The 18,242-nt window shown below is 57.3% G+C and overlaps 1 protein-coding gene across 4 annotated transcripts in view; it reads left to right on the forward strand.

The window, feature by feature from the left end:
• Positions 1-723: 723 nt before the first annotated feature.
• Positions 724-18,242, forward strand: part of INPP5A (inositol polyphosphate-5-phosphatase A) — a 244,174-nt gene continuing 226,655 nt past the window's right edge. Inside the window, exon 1 of one of the 4 annotated variants that reach the window (XM_024253980.2) lies at positions 724-1,113. In XM_024253980.2, coding sequence (XP_024109748.1) covers positions 1,039-1,113 — 75 coding nt within the window. In that variant the 5' untranslated portion in view covers positions 724-1,038. The remainder of the gene's footprint in view (positions 1,114-18,242) is intronic. The other 3 variants (XM_054523088.2, XR_008510733.2, XM_054523089.2) reach the window with 3 other exon arrangements.

Consider the following 18,242-nt stretch of genomic DNA (forward strand, 5'->3'; position numbering starts at 1 on the left):
GCCGGGTGGACGCGCCGGGAAGCTGCACAATCCACGCTCCGTCTGCGCGGAGAGCCGGGCGCGCGTGGCCCGGCCCCTGCAGGCGCGAGTGCCGCCGCCCTGGTGGGCTCCCCTCTCCGGCACGCCCGGCACGCGGCTGGACGACTGCGGCCGCGCGGGGGCGGGAGGGTCCGCTAGGAGCCGCAAGAGAGCGCACCCCCCCGGCGCCCGGAACGCACGGCCCCTTTAAGAGGTGCCGCCGGAGCAGGGCCGTGACATCATAGAAGTGCGAAGGGCGGAGTCTGTGCGCAGCCGCGGCGCGGGGGGCGGGGCAGGGGCGCGGCGTTCTTGCGGGCCTGACAGACAGGCGCGCGGTCGAGGAGCGGCCAGTACTAGGCCGCCGGACGCAGAAGCACCCCGCGTAGGCCCCGCCCCGACAGGAGGCCCCGCCCCGGGGCTGGCCCCGCCTCCACGGGAGCCCCAAGTCACGCACAGACCGCGCCCCCTTCAGGCCCCGCCCCACTCTGTTCAGACCTAGGCCCAGCTCAGACCCCGCCCCTCAAGGCCCCGCCCCCAGCAGGGCCCCTCCCCGGGCCCTGCTCCTCCCCGCGCGGGCCCCGCCCCAGGCCCGGCTCCACCCCGCACAGGCCACTCCCCGGGTCAGGCTCCGCCCCTCGCAGGCCCCACCGCGAGTCAGGCTCCGCCCCGCGCAGGCCCCGCCCCGGGTTCGGCTCCGCGGGGCGGGACTTGCTCTCAGCCTGAGTCGGCGGCGGCTGCGGGAACTTTCCCAGCGGATCTAATGGCTGCGCGCGGGCCGCTGTGAGGCGCGGCGGCGAGCGACGGGCGCGGGGCCGCGGAGCAGCGAGCGAGCGAGCTAGCGAGCGCGAGGCCGGAGCCCCGGCAAGGCCCGGCCGACCCGCCGAGCCCGCGATGCGCCCCGGGGCCGCCCCCCGGCGCAGCTGACGCCCCGCGGCCCCGCGAAGACCCCGGCCGGCCGGTCCCGGAGGAAGCGGCCGCCGCCGCCGCCGCCCAGCCCAGCGCCCGCGCCGCCCGGGCACCATGGCGGGGAAGGTGGCCGCTCCGGGCACCGCGGTGCTGCTGGTCACGGCCAACGTGGGCTCGCTCTTCGACGACGTAAGTGCCCCGCGCCGGCGGCAGGCCCGGAGCCCGGGACCCCCGACCCTGACCCCGGGGCCCCGAACTGCAAGCCCTGGACCCTGGACCTTGAACCTCCAGACCCAGAGGCCCCAGACTCTGATCCCTGTACCCGGGACCCCAGACTCCTGTCCTGATTCCCAAGTCTGGGAGCCCAGACCCCTGTCTTGATCCCCAAGCCTGAGACCTGAAGACCTGGGCCCTGAATCCCCTAACCCCATCCTCCAGACTCCAGCAGCTGATCCTTGACCCTGGGACCCTGCCTCTGAACTCCTGTCTCCGAATCCTGACCTCGAAACTCCAATATTAAAACCCTGTCAGAACCCCTTTTAACAGTCCCCGGAACCCAAACCCCAGAAACCGGGTCTGTGCGCACCAAACCCAGCCCCAGCCCTGATTTCCGAATCCTCAGTACCCTGGCCCTGGAATGCCCATCCCCAACCCTGGCCCTGAACCCCAGATCCATGGTCACTGGAACCACAAATCCTGACTGCAGAACCCTGGTTACAGAACCAGCTCTCAGACGTCTGTCTCTGGTCCCTGAGCCCTGGACCCCAAACCCTGAAACATAACCACAGACCCTAACCCAGGAACTTCTGACACTGGGCCTGTGGCCCCAACCTCCTGTCCCTGTTCCCCAATCACTGAATTCTAGCCCTAGAATCCCAGCCTTCATACTGTGGTCCTTTGCCTCTAAAGCCAATCTAGCCTGACTCTGAACCCTGAATTTCAACCTCAGGCCCCAGCTTATGTCCCTGAACCCCTGTCCTTGACCCCTGAACCTGGAACCCTGGTTTCAGAATCAGGCTCCAAACCCAATTCTGGACCCTGCCCCTAACTCTGGTTCCTAGATCCCATCTTTGGCCCCTTCCTCCAACAAGCTCCTGCCCCTGAACCCTGAATCCTGAATCCTGGTCTTAAAGCCTGGGCCTTGAGCCTGCGGAATTCCCAAACCCTAACCCTTGACTCCCACCCCTGGCCCCTGTCCTCTGAGCCTAGGCCCTCCACTCTGGCTGTCAGCCCCAGCTCCTGTATGCCTGGGTGCCGGCCTCACTGTCTGTCTGTCCCTGCAGGGCCAGAGGGTAGGGTGCCCTCATTTAACCCTGCCACTTAGTATCTCTTTAGTTCTTAAATAAGGGAAGTCTGTTGAAAGCACTGTAGGACTTTATATTTGTTGTTTATTGAAGAAAAAGATGCTGAGAAGCTCTTCAGGGCCAGAAAGGGGATGCTGACTGCCTATGGCCTTTACCTTCTAGGGCCCCTCCCACCCAAGCCTCAGTCCCACCCAAGATCCTGGGGTGCCCCCGTCTCTGGAGAGACCAGGGAGCTGAGGCCCAGGGCGCACTGGGAGCTCCCCAGAGGCAGGCCAGGCTGACCTAGTTTGGCGTTTCAGCCACGGTGCCACCCTGCTGTTGGTACTCCTGCTGCCAACCCAAATAAAGCAGAGTGCGGCTCCAAGTGGCCCAGATGGAGGCCATGGAGCCACAGACGCTCCCTCCCTCCCTAGGTGAACAGTGGGGCGCCGCACCAGCTTTATGACGGATGTGTGCCACTGATGCACGCGTGGTTTCCATTTCAGGAGGAGGTCTTGTGTCTTTGCTGGCAGCAAGCATGGGTGAAGTGTTTGATGAAGCTCAGTTCATGCACAGGCTAGGTTTGGTTTTTATTAACAAAAGGCGCTGTTTTTCTGTTTTCTTATTTTAACTTCCAGGTGCCCATGTATTATACTGACCTGCTGGGGAGAAACTGCTTTTCCTCACACTTTATTATTGACAACTTCATCTAGGTTTATGTTTGATCATTTTCTACAAAAGTGCCTGGCATGGGTGTGTGTCTGTATATTTGGCGTTCTATTCTAGGCTTTCCAGTAACATGTCACTACAGCATGGTTTTGTTCAGATGATTCAGATCCGTTAGCTGCGGCTTCAAAGCCTCAGAAATGTCAGGAGCATTAAGCATGGTGGGGCATTTTAGTCTCAAAGGGAAACGAGTTTTACTGTGCAGACATTCTTTCCAGTAATCTTTGATTCTGAGTTCTAGCATTTTTGTTGTGTTTCAATTGTATACACGTATTTATCTCTGTTGATATTAAATTGGGTAACTTAATTCACTTTTGTTTAGCAACCTATTCTCTCTGAATTTTCATTTTTCTTAAAGGCTATATGGAATTTTGCATTATGTTTATGTTTAGAAGGAACATTTGTTTAGGTCAACAGTACATAGGTTAATTCTGAAAGGTGCATTGTGATTTCAGGGCTGAGTGGAAACGTATCTGTCCGTGTCTGAAGATTTCTTAATGTGTGCAGCCAGACCCAGCCTCCTTCAGTGGAAACCAGCCAGGCACTCACATTCCCAGGCCCCCTTCCTTGGTTGAGGTTTGGGGTGTGGTACTTGTGGGCCAGAAGCCTGGCCGGTGGAAGGAAATTCATGAGTGAAGGAAGTTTTGGTTCCTTGGTTTGTCCTGGATTTCAGGGGACCTGCTTTGAGATTCCGTTTGCCTTTGTGCAGCCCGTCCCGTGCTGACGAACACACCCTGTAGGCAGTGCTCAGGCTGTGAAGGAATCTTTCTCACTCAGTCTCATCGTGTTGGAAGCCAAGCTTGTCTGTGACCAGTGCCGGAGCCGGTCACAGTTCCGAGGAGGAAGATGTTTGAATCTGAAGCAGATATCCCGGACTGTGACGGACTCTGTTTTCCTTTTGTGCACAAGTGATAGGTGGTTTGCTTTTGCTTTTGCAGTTTTGAAAGTCTTCCCTCATAAGGCCCCTCCTCCTCCCCCTCTTGTTTTTGTTTTAGACAGGGTCTCATTCTGTTGCCCAGACTAGAGTGCTGTAGTGGTGCAATCACAACTCACTGCAGCCTTGACCTCCCTGACTCAGGTGAACCTCAGCGTCCTGAGTAGCTGGGACCACAGGTGCACGCCACCATGCCTGGCTAATTTTTGTAGAGACCAGGCTTCGCCGTGTTGTCCAGGCTGGTCTTGAACTCCTGGGCCCAAGCAATCCGCCTGCCTTAGCTTCCCAAAGTGCTGGGATTACAGGTGTGAGCCACTGTCCCTGGTCCAGAGGTAACCGCTCTCAAAACGCTGTGTGCATAAACTTCAGCTGTGGTTTGTAGCGTCCTGGGATCCACACGGAATCTTGCTCAGCAGCCCCTGTTTGCTCATCACTACTCCATCTTTGTGACCCCAGAGTGGCCGTGCTGCGGGCTGCGGGGCTGTCCCCACTGGGGTTGCGTCTGACCCTGTGCAGACAGTGTTGCGGTAAATGCCTTACAGTGTACCAGTCCCCAAGCCCTTATCCCTCACATTCCTAGAAATTATGGAGGACCCGAAAGAGTTCTTGTTTATGTTGGTTATAACTACCAATATTTCTCATATTGGGAGCTGAAACTGCATGAGAATACGTAGCTCACTGCCCCAGCTGGCAGAGCGATTACATCATCCCACATCACCGGCACCCCCTCAGGTGTTGGCCGTTCTTCCCTAGGAGACAATGAGAACGGAAAGAGGAGTCATTTTGTAGTATTATGGAAATAGTTTTGACCTAGTCAACCTATGAAAAGGCCTCCTCAGCCCAGTTCTCCTTCCCCAAACTGTTATGGGCACCCCTGTCTCTGGCCCGGTGGCTGGGGTGCCTGGGACTTTCCCAGGCTTATACGGACTGCCAGACCGCCCTCGGTGAGCCCGGCAGCTGGTCTTTAATTCCTGGATTGGACTCCTGCTGTCACTACTGGTTTGCTTGGAAAGAGGTGACCAGGGGTCCATATTTAATTGTTTTGCTTTGATGTGGCTGGTTTTTTGACAAGTGAGGTTTCTGGCTTTTGGTTCCTTCCATTTTTATGAGAAGGGTGTTGAGGAGGTGAATTCTTGCCAGCTGTGGCGTCATAACTGCGTCCCACCCTTGCATGGTCAGGCTGCTGTTTGGTCCTGAGAACACAGCCCGCTGGTGGGTATCTGCCTGGCGGCCCTTCCTGCTGCTTGTTCACAGCTAAGTCAGTTCCGAGCCAGTTTGCCTTTTTGCTTAGTCAGCTCCCGGGCAGCCCTGTCCTTCTGCCCAGACCCGGGGTTGCAGAACGGCTGTGAGAGTGGGCTCGGCACGTGCTCGCTGGCAGGGACCTGAGCGCCTTGCAGTCAGCAGGTGTTGATGAGCCCTGGAAGACCGTGGAGGTGGCGGAGCTGCCATGGGTATGGAGTCGGTGATGGTCAGCAGTGCAGGCTGGCGTCTCTCTCTGGTAGCATCAGCATTGCCCTCTTTGCCATGTGGTTCCTGGCAACACCAAAGGTACTGCCCTCTCTCCCACCTTGAAAACTCTGAACTCCATGTTTCCTGCAGCCACTGCGGGGCATCCTGACTCTCTACCGTGGCAGCTCTCGAGTGGGGTGGGGGGTCTCCCCTCCAGGTCCTTCTCCAGGTCTCTGCCCCAGCACTTCTGCACAGCAGGGCCCAGGGCTGGGTGTGGGTTGTACCCAGCTGGCAGTGACTGGCCAGAACTTTTGCTCCCTCTGTGGATCCTCCTTCTTCTTCAGGGACGTTTCACTTGGTAATGGCTGTGCTGGGACAAAATTCACACACCATGCCCCTCACCCTTTTCTTTTTCCTTTTCTTTTTTGTTTTCAGACAGGGTCTCATTCTGTCACCCAGGCTGGAGTGCGGTGGCTCACTGTAGCCTTGAACTCCTGGGCTGAAGTGATCTGAAGCCATCCTCCCGCCTCAGCCTTCCAAGTAGCTGGGACCACAGGTGCATGCTACCACACCCAGCTGATATTTTTATTTTTATTTTTTGTAGAGATGGGGTCTTGCTATGTTGCCCAGACTGGGCTCAAACTCCTGGGCTCAAGCATTGCTCTCACCTCTGTCTCCAGGAGTGTTGGAATCACAGGTGTGGGCCCTCACACCCAGCCCTTTCACCCATATGAGGTGTACAATTCACTGGTTTTCAGTATATTCACAGGGTGTGCAACTGTCACCACAGGCAATTTTAGAACATTTTTATCACCTCAAAAGAAGCTGCATTAGCACCCAAGCCCCATGTCCCCCAGCGTCCCCACCACCTGCAGTCAGTTTTCCTCTCTGTGGATTTGCTTGTCCCGGGTGTTTCACATACGTGGAATCAGACACTGTCTGCCCTTTGACCTGACTGCTTTCACCGAGCGTATGTTAAAAGTGTCCATGTTGCAGCGTGCATCAGTCCTTCATTTCTTTCTTTCTTTTTTCTTTTAAATTATAGAGACAGGGTCTTGCTGTTCACCCAGACTGGAATACAATGGTGTGATCGCAGCTCACTGTAGCCTTGACTTCCTCGCTTCAAGTGATCCTCCTGCCTTAGCCTCCTGAATAACGGGGACTACAGGCATGCACCACTATGCCCAGCTAATTCTTTTTACTTTTTGAGAAGATGAGGTCTCACTGTGCTGCCTAGGCTAGTCTCAAAGGCCTGGCCTCAAGTGATCCCCTGGCCTTGGGCTCCCAAAGTGCTGGGCTTACAGGCATGAGCCACAGTGCCAAGTCTCTTTATTCCTGTTTATGGCTGAATAATATTCCATTGTGTGGATACACCAAGTTTTGTTTCTGTGTTCATCAGCTGGTGGATGTTTGGGCTGTTCCCACCTTCCGGTTCTGGTGAATAATGGATGTTTGGGCTGTTTCCACCTTCCGGTTCTGGTGAACAATGGATGTTTGGGCTGTTTCCACCTTCCGGTTCTGGTGAACAGTGGATGTTTGGGCTGTTCCCACCTTCCGGTTCTGGTGAACAGTGGATGTTTGGCTGTTCCCACCTTCCGGTTCTGGTGAACAGTGGATGTTTGGGCTGTTCCCTCCTTCCGGTTCTGGTGAACAGTGGATGTTTGGGCTGTTCCCACCTTCCGGTTCTGGTGAACAGTGGATGTTTGGGCTGTTCCCACCTTCCGGTTCTGGTGAACAGTGGATGTTTGGGCTGTTCCCTCCTTCCGGTTCTGGTGAACAGTGGATGTTTGGGCTGTTCCCTCCTTCCGGTTCTGGTGAACAGTGGATGTTTGGGCTGTTCCCACCTTCCGGTTCTGGTGAACAGTGGATGTTTGGGCTGTTCCCTCCTTCCGGTTCTGGTGAACAGTGGATGTTTGGGCTGTTCCCTCCTTCCGGTTCTGGTGAACAGTGGATGTTTGGGCTGTTCCCACCTTCCAGTTCTGGTGAATAATGGATGTTTGGGCTGTTCCCTCCTTCCGGTTCTGGTGAACAGTGGATGTTTGGGCTGTTCCCACCTTCCGGTTCTGGTGAACAGTGGATGTTTGGGCTGTTCCCTCCTTCCGGTTCTGGTGAACAGTGGATGTTTGGGCTGTTCCCACCTTCCGGTTCTGGTTGAAGAGTGGATGTTTGGGCTGTCCCCACCTTCCGGTTCTGGTGAACAGCGGATGTTTGGGCTGTTCCCTCCTTCCGGTTCTGGTGAACAGTGGATGTTTGGGCTGTTCCCTCCTTCCGGTTCTGGTGAACAGTGGATGTTTGGGCTGTTCCCATCTTTCAGTTCAGGTGAAGAGTGGATGTTTGGGCTGTTCCCACCTTCCGGTTCTGGTGAACAGTGCTGCTGTGTGCGTCTTTGCAGACGTCCCTAGGCGGACATGCGTTCTCAGTGCTGTTGGGTGTGCATAGTCTTGGCATTGCTGGGTGATGTGGTGAGTTCGTATTTAACCCTCGAGGGCCTGTCAGGCAGTCCACGGTGGCTGCCCCATGTCACATCCCTACCAGCGGGGTCCCAGGGTTCTGGTTTCTGCACCTCTTGGTGTTGGCGCCCCTGGGCTCAGGCTGGCCACCCTTCTCCCTTCCTGGGACCTCATCTAGATGCACAGCCGTAAGTGCCATCTCTGTGTGGGTGCCCACTCCCAGGGAGAAGCACACAACCAGGATGCCAGCCGGCAGTAGGTGGGGCCCTGCTCTGCCGCTCCGGCCAGAGCAGAGTGCCAGCTCTCAAGGAGGTTGAGGCGTCCTCATTTCAGAGGCAGCTGTCTTCCTCCCTGTGTGACGGGCACAGAGGATGGGGGAGGCCTGTGGTCTGCAGGTGCCCTCCCTGCCCCTGTGCGGCAATGGGTGTGGCTGGAGGTGTCTCAGCAGCCTTTTTTTTGCATTGCTGTCTCTGACCCAAGATCTCAGTGCACTTTCCCTGGGAGAATTATGACCTGTTTGCCAGGGCTCATAAGCGGCAGGATCGTCTGTCTGCCGGGCAGGGAGGGTTAAATATGACTGTGGTCCCAGCTCTGGCTGCAGGGTACGGGAGCTGCTTCTGCCACCTCAGGAAACCACGTCTAAATCTTGAACACCTCCTCACCTTAGACAGCATCATTTCGGGTCTGTCCTTGATTTTTAGACTTTTGGAATAAACCTGGCAGTTCTCCGTTTCCCAGCTCTGCATGCCCCTCTCCCTCCGGCCCTGGCATTTGGGACGCAGCAGGCTGTGCTCTTTGGATTGTTACTAATTCAGCCTTTGAGAACGGCCGGCCGTGTTTTCTCTGCTCACAAACTTTCATCCCCCGTTTACTTCCTGTTTTTTATCAGTCTCTAGAGTTGCTGAGGAGAGAGTTTAGATCACCCGGGTTGGGGGTGGGGATGGGACTTCTTTGGTTTGAAATATTAACGATTCCTCATGTTTTGAAGTAAGCACCCAGATCGACCTGTCGGGCAGTATTGGGAGAACGTCTGCACGTAGGTGTGGTCACGTCCGTCGCTGTTGCCCGCACTGCTCCGAGAAGCCCCACTCTGACCAGCACCACTGAGGAGTGTCTGTCCGTGTGGAGTTGTGGGGCAGGTGGAGCAGGGCAGAGGGCCCCGCATGGCTCTGGGATGGCTGTGCTCGGTGGGGGTCTGATTTTGGGGGAAGAGGCCGGTACTGGGGTGTTTCCGTGGACTTGTTGGGTCTGATTCAGAAGTTACAGAAATCCAGACCCAGGCCTGCCCCACCGCGAAGCATCAAATTTAGAGCCCCTCTGTCCAGGGGCTGGAGGGGCGTTCGGAAGGCTTTGACCAGATCGGGGCGGCAGGAGACAGCAGGTCTCTCTGAGCTGTGGGGCTCACGGAGGGACAGCCTCCAGGGAGGTGGCCTCCGTCAGGGAATGGGGTCCAGGCGGAGGAGGGTGGGCATCTCTCCACATGCCACTCTGTGCCCCACTGCCTCTGCTGGGGTGTTCCCGCTGTTTCCTGGGCGGGTCCTTCCGATGTGAGTGCACTCCAGTGAAATACTTGTGGGGGCCCTGGGGGAAGAGGGTGCGGAACAGGCAGGCTGTTCCCATGCGGACCTGAAAGTGCTGTCAAGTTCCACCTTCCTTTGCTCGGTTTCATTAATTGGGACACTTGGGAATCTCAGAGCCCGGTGGGAACCAGGAACTGGGCTCAGAGGCTCTGGAGCCCCAAGTCCCACCCCACCAGGTCTGGCTGGTGCTGCCATGGGCTCAGATCTGGCTTTTTCCAAGCTCCCCCTGCTCTGTGGAGCTCTGAGTGCCGGCTCCAGGCCGGCTTTTAGGAAGGCCGACTGCCTCAATTGTGGTTGCTGCCTCCGCTCGGCCTGAGGTGACGAGAGTGTGGATGGCGCCTGCACTGTGTCCACTCTTTAGGCTCTAATGTTAAAGGTGTGTTTGGAGACGTGGAAATGGCTCTGGAGGAGCGTCCACCAGGTCCTGCTTGTGTATGGGGGCTGGCAGCGCTGTTGTGTTGGGATGAGTGGCCGAGGCATCTGGGGACGTCCTGGAGCCTGCAGCCCTCGGCCGTGTCACGCCATGTGCTCATGTGACGGAGGACGCTTCCGAGGATGTGGAAGCCACCGGTCGTCCTGGGTGGGTTGGGGCTGGACACCACTTCTGGGGCGGGTCTGGGGTGATGGCGCTTCCAGCCCGCGGGGGTCTTGGTGATGGCTCGGAAGTGGTTTCCCAGCGGCGTGCCCTGAGTGCCGGGAAGGCCCTCTGCTGCCACTCCAGGCTCAGAAGATGCCGCTTCTGGTTTTTCCCTGTCGTGAGTGAGAACAGCCCCACCTCCAGGAGCATGGCCTCCGGATCTGCCTGTTACTTGAACCCTGACCCCCTGGTGGGTCTCGGTGACCTTAAGCCGGTTGTCTTCTTGATCCTTCTCTCCGACAGGAGTGTGAGACTCCTCTTTAGGGGTTGCTGGGGACCAGCTGGTTGCCGTGTCGGGGGGCTGTGCTCCCCCTTCTCTGTCTTGGAAGGTGGGTGAGGGCTTAGTAGGGCTGCCTTGGCTGCTGGGGCAGCTTTCCCCGGCCCCGTCCCCGCCTCCTTCCCACTCTGAATTGTCCTGGGCGTCTCTGCGTGGGGTCTCCTGGCTCCTGCAGATCTGTGTAGCCTGCACTGAACTGCCCTCTTCCTGGGTGCACTGCAGACCCCAGGCCCCCTGGGCTCTGGCCTGTCCCCTTGTCCCCACGTGACCGCCCAGCCACTGTTCTCCTTGGCCCTTCCCTCTCGTTTCTGCCTGGGCCTGCCTGGCTGGTCTTGCCTGGCCCTGCCTTTGGTCCTGTAGGCACCAGGACTGCACTCTGGCAGGGGCAGACTCTGTTTCCTGCTCAGCAGAGCCCAGGCCTGGCCCTGGTTAGCAGGCTGTGTCATCTGCCACAGACAGCCTTCCTTTCTGCGTCCTCCCCTCTCGGGGTCCTGCATGACTGGTCCTCATTCCAGGAACCAGAGGAGATTGAAGAACCCGAGACTTGGCTTTGGCCCAAGTCCCCGTGGAGAGGAAATCCCGCCTTCAGTGCCAGGTGCGAGGCCACAGTCCAGGTTCACGTGGATGCGGGGCGGGCCCCACCATTCCTCGCGTGTGTAGCCTTGGGCTGTGTTTCACCTGTCAGCCTGTCTGTGCCCAGGGAGTAGGAATCCCACCTTGCACGGTGGCTCAGCGTGGTCAGGGAGGGCGTGGCTGTCACATGGTTTCTGGACTGTCAGCCTTTGGGCTGAGTGAGGCGTTACTACCATCAGGTGTCCCTGGAGGGGCTCTCTTCATCCTCTTCCTGGCGTCAGGTGCTCTCGGCGGCCTCTGGGTAACAGCCTGGCCTTTGCTTCTGTCCGGGGCGCGTGGCCCAGGCTGAGCAGTGCACTCGGCTGCCTGGGTGGTGTGAGGTTGTGTGAGCCCGGGCTCGGCTGCCTGGGTGGTGTGAGGTTGTGTGAGCCCGGGCTCGGCTGCCTGGGTGGTGTGAGGTTGTGAGCCCGGGCTCGGCTGCCTGGGTGGTGTGAGGTTGTGTGAGCCTGGGCCCAGCTGCCTGTAGTGAATATAACCGGGAGGGAGCGCCCACCTCTGCCCACCTGCCTGGCATCTGGGGTTCCCGGGAGGCTGGGCACCTGCACCCTCGCCATCACCCTGGGCTGACCTCCCATCTCCTCCTTCTCTACCCAAGCGCCCGTGGCCTGAACAGGACTTGGTTTTTCACGCCTTCCTGCCTCAGCTTGAGGGGCTCTTTTTTCAAAGGGTTCCTCCTGGACGCCTCACCTAGGCAAGCAGGGTTTTCCTCCTTCAAGGGACAGCCCGTGTGCCCCCAGCCCTGTGAAGCGTTCTTGGTGACTCACCAAGTTAGTCCCAAGCTCCCTTCCCGTCGTACTGTGTTTTACCATGGCTGTGGCGTCACACTCAGGTGTGCTGGCCTTTGAGCAGCAGCGTCTGGGGTGGGGACCATGGTGTCTTTTTTAATTTTTTTTTTTTGAGATGGACACTCCATCACCCAGGCTGGAGTACCATGGCGTGATCTCACCTCACTGCGACCTCCGCCTCCCAGGTTTAAGCAATTCTCCTGCCTCAGCCCCCTTAGTAGCTGGGATTACAGGCGTGCACCACCACGCCCGGCTAATTTTTTTTTGTATTTTTAGTAGAGACAGGGTTTCACCATATTGGCCAGGCTGGTCTCGAACTCCTGACCTTGTGATCTGCCCGCGTTACAGGTGTGAGCCATCGTGCCCGGCCATGGTGTCTTTATTCGGGTTCTGCTCAAATGGGTGGAGGGGTGGGGTGGGGCCAATGCAGCTGGAAGGGAGTTGGAGGAGCTGTGGATCCGGTAGTCCCTGGACCGTGGTGGTGTTTGCGGCCACAGATGCCATGCTCAGGAGGTCCATGGGGCCAGGGGAAGGGGTGTTGAAGTCACCAAAGGCCAGGCCAGGCCTCTGCTACCCATGGCCGGCAGCCTTGGAGTCGGCTCTGCTCCTGCCTCGCACCCGGAGAAGAGGGAGAGGCCTGTGGGGGGTTCCGAGATCTGGTTGGCTTTTGTGTTTGCGCGTTTAACAGTGTTATTTACCCGGGATTTGAATAGCATGCAGTTCACCCAATGTGAGTGTATGGTTCACTGACTTTGAGAAAATATTTATGGTGTGTAACCAACACCGCAGCTCAGCTTTGAGACACTTCCCTCCTCAGTCCCTGCTCCCGGCCGTGGGCCACGAATGCTTTCTGTCCCACCAGTTTCGTCTGCGCTGAGGGCACTGTATCGTGAACCACAGGCTGTGTTGTTTTCATGCGTCTGGTTTCTTTGACTTAGCGTAACGCAGTGTTTCAAGGTTTGTATTGATATGCTTTGCATATCAGCAGTTTACCTGGCTTTTTTTTTTTTTTTTTTTTTGAGATAGGGTCTCACTTTCACCTAGGCTGGAGTGCAGTGGCACAGTCACCACTCACCGAAGCTTTAAACTCCTGGACTCAAGCATTCTTCCTGCTTCAGCCTCCTGAGTAGCTGGGGCCACAGGCGCGGCCACCACGCCAGGCTTTTACAATTTTTTGTAGGTATGGGGTCTCGCTATGTTGCCCAGGCTGGTCTCGAATTCCTGGCCTCAAGTGATCCACCTTGGCCTCCCAAAGTGCTGGGATGACAGGTGTGAGCCACTGCACCTGGGCTTGTCTGCCCTGTTTCATGGCTGAGCAGTGTCCCCTGAGTGGAGGCATACCTCATTTCTCCAGTCGCCCATAGATGGACGTTGGGGCTATCGTGGCTAGTGTGCTGTTTGTGAATATGCACGTGCCTGTGTGGACGAGGGTGTCACTGCTCTAGGGCTGGCCGAGTGGTCACTCTATGGCTGTCTTTCCCGGAGCTGCTCAATTCTTCCCATAATTGCTGCCCCATTTGTGCCCCGTCGAGTGGTGTGGAAGGACTCTAGCTCTTCTGCATCATGCCAGCACGTGGTGGCATTTGTCTGTTTAATTATGGCTGTGTGGTGGCATCTTGCAGTATAACTTGCATTTCTGGTCCTACTTCCAAATAATAATTCCCCACAAGGATGGTTATCTTGCCGTGTTGGTAATGGCTTTGACAGCTGGATGACGGTGTTGGTGGGCTGCCCTCTGCCCACCCCTCCAGGAGGGCCTGTGGGATGCGAGGCCTCTGCTAAGAGGCTCCCGTTTGCCTGGCAGGTGGCAGGTGTGATGAGCATGGTGAGTGCAGGTGAAGCAGGAGCAGACAGGTGTGTGTCCTGGAGCTCTGCAGCTGCAGGGCGGGAGCCGGGGCTTCCGTGAGGCTCTGTGACACAGGTCGGGGCCACCCAGCCCAGCCTGGGTTCCTGCAGCCCCACTCTCTGCACCTGGTCTGAATGGTGGGGATGGTATGTCTCTGTTACAGGATTGATGTGACGACTGAGTCACTGTGTCTTAGAGTACGGAGTCAGCCTCAAATTATTAACCAGGCATTAGGGGATGGGGTCAGCCTCGAGTTACTAACCAGGCATTAGAGGATGGAATCAGCCTCGAGTTACTAACCAGGCATTAAAGGATGGAATCAGCCTCGAGTTATTAACCAGGCATTAGGGGATGGGGTCAGCCTTGAGTTATTAACCAGGCATTAGGGGATGGCGTCAGCCTCGAGTTACTAACCAGGCATTAGGGGATGGCGTCAGCCTCGAGTTATTAACCAGGCATTAGGGGATGGGGTCAGCCTCGAGTTATTAACCAGGCATTAGGGGATGGCGTCAGCCTCGAGTTACTAACCAGGCATTAGGGGATGGAATCAGCCTCGAGTTATTAACCAGGCATTAGGGGATGGGGTCAGCCTCGAGTTATTAACCGGGCATTAGGGGATGGGGTCAGCCTCGAGTTACTAACCGGGCATTAGGGGATGGGGTCAGCCTCGAGTTACTAACCGGGCATTAGGGGATGGGGTCAGCCTCGAGTTACTAACCGGGCATTAGGGGATGGGGTCAGCCTCGAGTTACTAACCGGGCATTAGGGGATGGGGTCAGCCTCGAGTTACTAACCGGGCATTAGGGGATGGATTCAGCCTCGAGTTACTAACCGGGCATTAGGGGATGGGGTCAGCCTCGAGTTACTAACCGGGCATTAGGGGATGGGGTCAGCCTCGAGTTACTAACCGGGCATTAGGGGATGGGGTCAGCCTCGAGTTACTAACCGGGCATTAGGGGATGGGGTCAGCCTCGAGTTACTAACCGGGCATTAGGGGATGGGGTCAGCCTCGAGTTACTAACCGGGCATTAGGGGATGGGGTCAGCCTCGAGTTACTAACCGGGCATTAGGGGATGGGGTCAGCCTCGAGTTACTAACCGGGCATTAGGGGATGGGGTCAGCCTCGAGTTACTAACCGGGCATTAGGGGATGGGGTCAGCCTCGAGTTACTAACCGGGCATTAGGGGATGGGGTCAGCCTCGAGTTACTAACCGGGCATTAGGGGATGGGGTCAGCCTCGAGTTACTAACCGGGCATTAGGGGATGGGGTCAGCCTCGAGTTACTAACCGGGCATTAGGGGATGGGGTCAGCCTCGAGTTACTAACCGGGCATTAGGGGATGGGGTCAGCCTCGAGTTACTAACCGGGCATTAGGGGATGGAGTCAGCCTTGAGTTGCTAACCAGGCAGTAGAAGATGGGGTCAGTCTTGAGTTATTAGTATTTATGGAGGAGAGCAGAGAGAGCTTAGGAGACCACATTGCCACTGTTTAGGGTCAGAGTTGTCCCGCAGGTTAACTCACTTCACCCAGCCTCTCGGGGATGTGGTGAGGCTGCTCCGGGGGCTGTCTCAGGCCACTGGCCTGTAGTCCCTGTCCTCTCCAGCGACTGCTCTCTCCTGGGTGTCAGTGGTCTTTGGGAGTCCAGGTGCAGGTCTCAGTAGCAACTCTGTGGTTCTGCATAGCTAGTGCCACCTGTGACACTGCTGTTACTCCAAGGTGCACCTCACCACACCTGGAGCAGCGCCCATGAGAGGAGAGAAGCGACACCCTTGGGCTGAGCATTTCCGTGAACCGGCCGCCGTGTCCCTTGACGTGCTGAGAGGGCCTGGCTGTGAGCTGCATGGTACGAATCTTCTGAATGCAAGTGGCCAAGCCGGCATCCTGGCTGGGCTCGCTGGCCACAGGACGTCCACTGTAGGACAGCTGGGGGTGGGGGTGTCTGGCTATTTCACTATTAAAACAAGTGGAAACGCTAATTTGGTCCCACTTGACCTCATGGAAGACGGTGGAGGTGGCAGCTGCCAGAGTCTGAGGGGCCATGGTCGCTGACCTCGCCTCCTGTTGTCTTAGATCCTTGGCACTGCAGGGGCGGTTCTGCCAGACGTAGCTGTTGTCTCTTTGGCCACCAACTGGCCCCTATGGCGTTTGGCCTTCAGGGTGGTCATTGGGTGCGTGGCTCTCTGGGGTGGACCTGGCCGTCCTTGGGTGACAGTGGGCCATGTGGTGGGGACTCTGCAGCCCACCTGGAAAGGAGTCCACCTGAAAGGGGCTGCACTGTGCTCCATTTGGGCCAGTGGCTTCAGTAGCCACACGCTGCTTGGTCCAGGTTCCTGCCTGAGCCCACTGAGCAGATGAGGGGGATAAGACCCATAGTGCGAGCCTGGTGGGCAGCTGCAGAGCCTTAGCCCTGAGCACCCTCCCCTGCCTACCTTTCAGGCTTCTGAGCGGCTGTCAGTTGCCACCTGCCGGCACTGTGAAATGTTAGACTGCAGAGTTGAGCGGGGAGCCCCTTCCTGTGGTCCCTGGCGCTCTGACCACATGGATGAGTCTGCAAGTGTGAAGCTGAGAACTGGGTTGACTGCCTGCTGCTTTGTTTCTTCCAAAGAGTGGCTTAGTTAGGGGACAGACCAACCCACCGTCATCTGCCTGCAGCGTCCCTCCAGGTGGTCGGGGGACACCAGGCTTCTGGGTCAGCAAGTATTTGCCATACGCCTGGGTGCAAAGTGGACCAGCCACTGTGGGTCATGTGGGGGGATTTGGGTGGGACTCTCAGAGGAGCTGGTTCTCTTGAGAAAGACATCTGTCCAAGTAGCACACAGACTTGTGGGGACATATGGCTTGCTTTAATTTTCTCCATCACCATTACGGTTTTTCAGAGCTGTTGCAACTTCCTGTTTGCTGTAACGGCTTTGCCTCCCTCGCTGCTGCAGTGGGCAGTGTGTGCGTCATACACAGGTGGAAGGTGGAGGCCTGGGCCCAGGCTGGAGGGACGTGGGGTGGGAATGGACCTGACCAGCTAGGGAACAGAGGCAGGACCCAGGGGGACAGAGGCAGGACTGACCAAGACCGTCAGAAGAGCCAGCCAGGGTCTTCTCTGAATAGTCGGCCGCACGATTAAACTGGGTTCTGCTTGGGGAGTCCCTGGGGTTCGGAGCTCTGCCTGCCTTGCGGCCCAGCCTGGCAGCACCCCCCACACAGGGGTCCAGGTGTCCTCTGATTCTGCTGTGCTGAGTCTGTCAGTGGAGGAGGAGGCCTGAGGACCAGGAGAGCTTCTGTGTGAGGCTGTGTCCTCCTGCATCCTTGTCTCCCATTCACTTGGGAGCGTTTATGGGTGCCGCCTCAGAGCCTTGGAGAAGTTGGAGTAGGATAGGGAGGGAGGATTGGTGGTGCCTTCTCAGAGCTTTGGTGGAATATTGAGTGGGATAGGGAGGGAGGATTGGTGGTGCCTTCTCAGAGCTTTGGTGGAATATTGAGTGGGATAGGGAGGGAGGATTGGTAAACACCTTCTCAGAGCCTTGGTGGAATATTGAGTGGGATAGGGAGGGAGGATTGGTAAACACCTTCTCAGAGCCTTGGTGGAATATTGAGTGGGATAGGGAGGGAGGATTGGTAAACACCTTCTCAGAGCCTTGGTGGAATATTGAGTGGGATAGGGAGGGAGGATTGGTAAACACCTTCTCAGAGCCTTGGTGGAATATTGAGTGGGATAGGGAGGGAGGATTGGTGGGCGCCTCCTCAGAGCCTTGGTTAAATATTTATTCAGATAGGAAGTATTTGGAATATCTGTTGTCACTTTCAGGGCCTCACTAGCCTGTTGTGCCCACAGGGCACAAGGGTAGTGTACTGTGCTGCCTGGCCCCACGGCTATGGTCACCAGCTTCCCTGGCCTCTGAGCTCCAGCAGGAGATGAGGGATTTGTTCAGTGACTGGAGGGTGGCTTAGGGCACTCAGAGTCCACAGCGCAGGTGGACACCACAGATGGGCTCCTGGGCAAGTGGCGGGGCTGGGTTCTGAGGGCTTCAGAGGATCAGAGCCAACTGGAGAATAAGGAAGGGGCAGCTGTTCAGGCTACTGAGAGGAGGGAAATGGGAGCTGAGCCTGCCTAGGAAGCTGCGTGGTCGGCATGGTTGGTGCAGTTGGTGTGGGTGGCCTGGGTGTTGTGGTTGGCATGGTTGGCATGGGTGGCATGGTTGGCGTGGGTGGCATGGTTGGCGTGGGAGGCCTGGGTGTTGTGGTTGGCATGGTTGGTGTGGTTGGCATGGTTGGCGTGGGTGGCATGGTTGGCGTGGGTGGCGTGGGTGGCATGGGTGGTGTGGGTGGCATGGTTGGTGTGGGTGGCATGGCCCATGTGCGTGGCATGATTGGCACTGATGTGGGTAGCGTGGTTGGTCCATGTGGGTAGTATGGGTGGCGTGGTATTGTGTGGCATGATCGGTGTGGTTGGTGTGATCAATGTGGGTGGCGTTGGCACTGATGTGGGTAGCGTGGGTGGTGTGGGTGGTGTGGCCACTGTGGGTGACATGGGTGGTGTGGCTGGCGTGGTCAGTGGGTGGCATAGATGGCATGGTGGGGTGGGGTGTGTGGATGGCAAGCAGCAGGCCCAGGTGCTGCAGGCTGTGTGGTGATGTGTGATGGTGCGCAGGCCCCTGTTCCTTCACTGTACTGGGGAAGAGCGCTGCTGATCCCTCTCTGTGAACAGTGAGATGTCGTAGGAGAGG

This window comes from Pongo abelii, chromosome 8, assembly GCF_028885655.2.
Source record: "Pongo abelii isolate AG06213 chromosome 8, NHGRI_mPonAbe1-v2.0_pri, whole genome shotgun sequence".
NCBI classification, from domain to species: Eukaryota; Metazoa; Chordata; class Mammalia; order Primates; family Hominidae; genus Pongo; species Pongo abelii.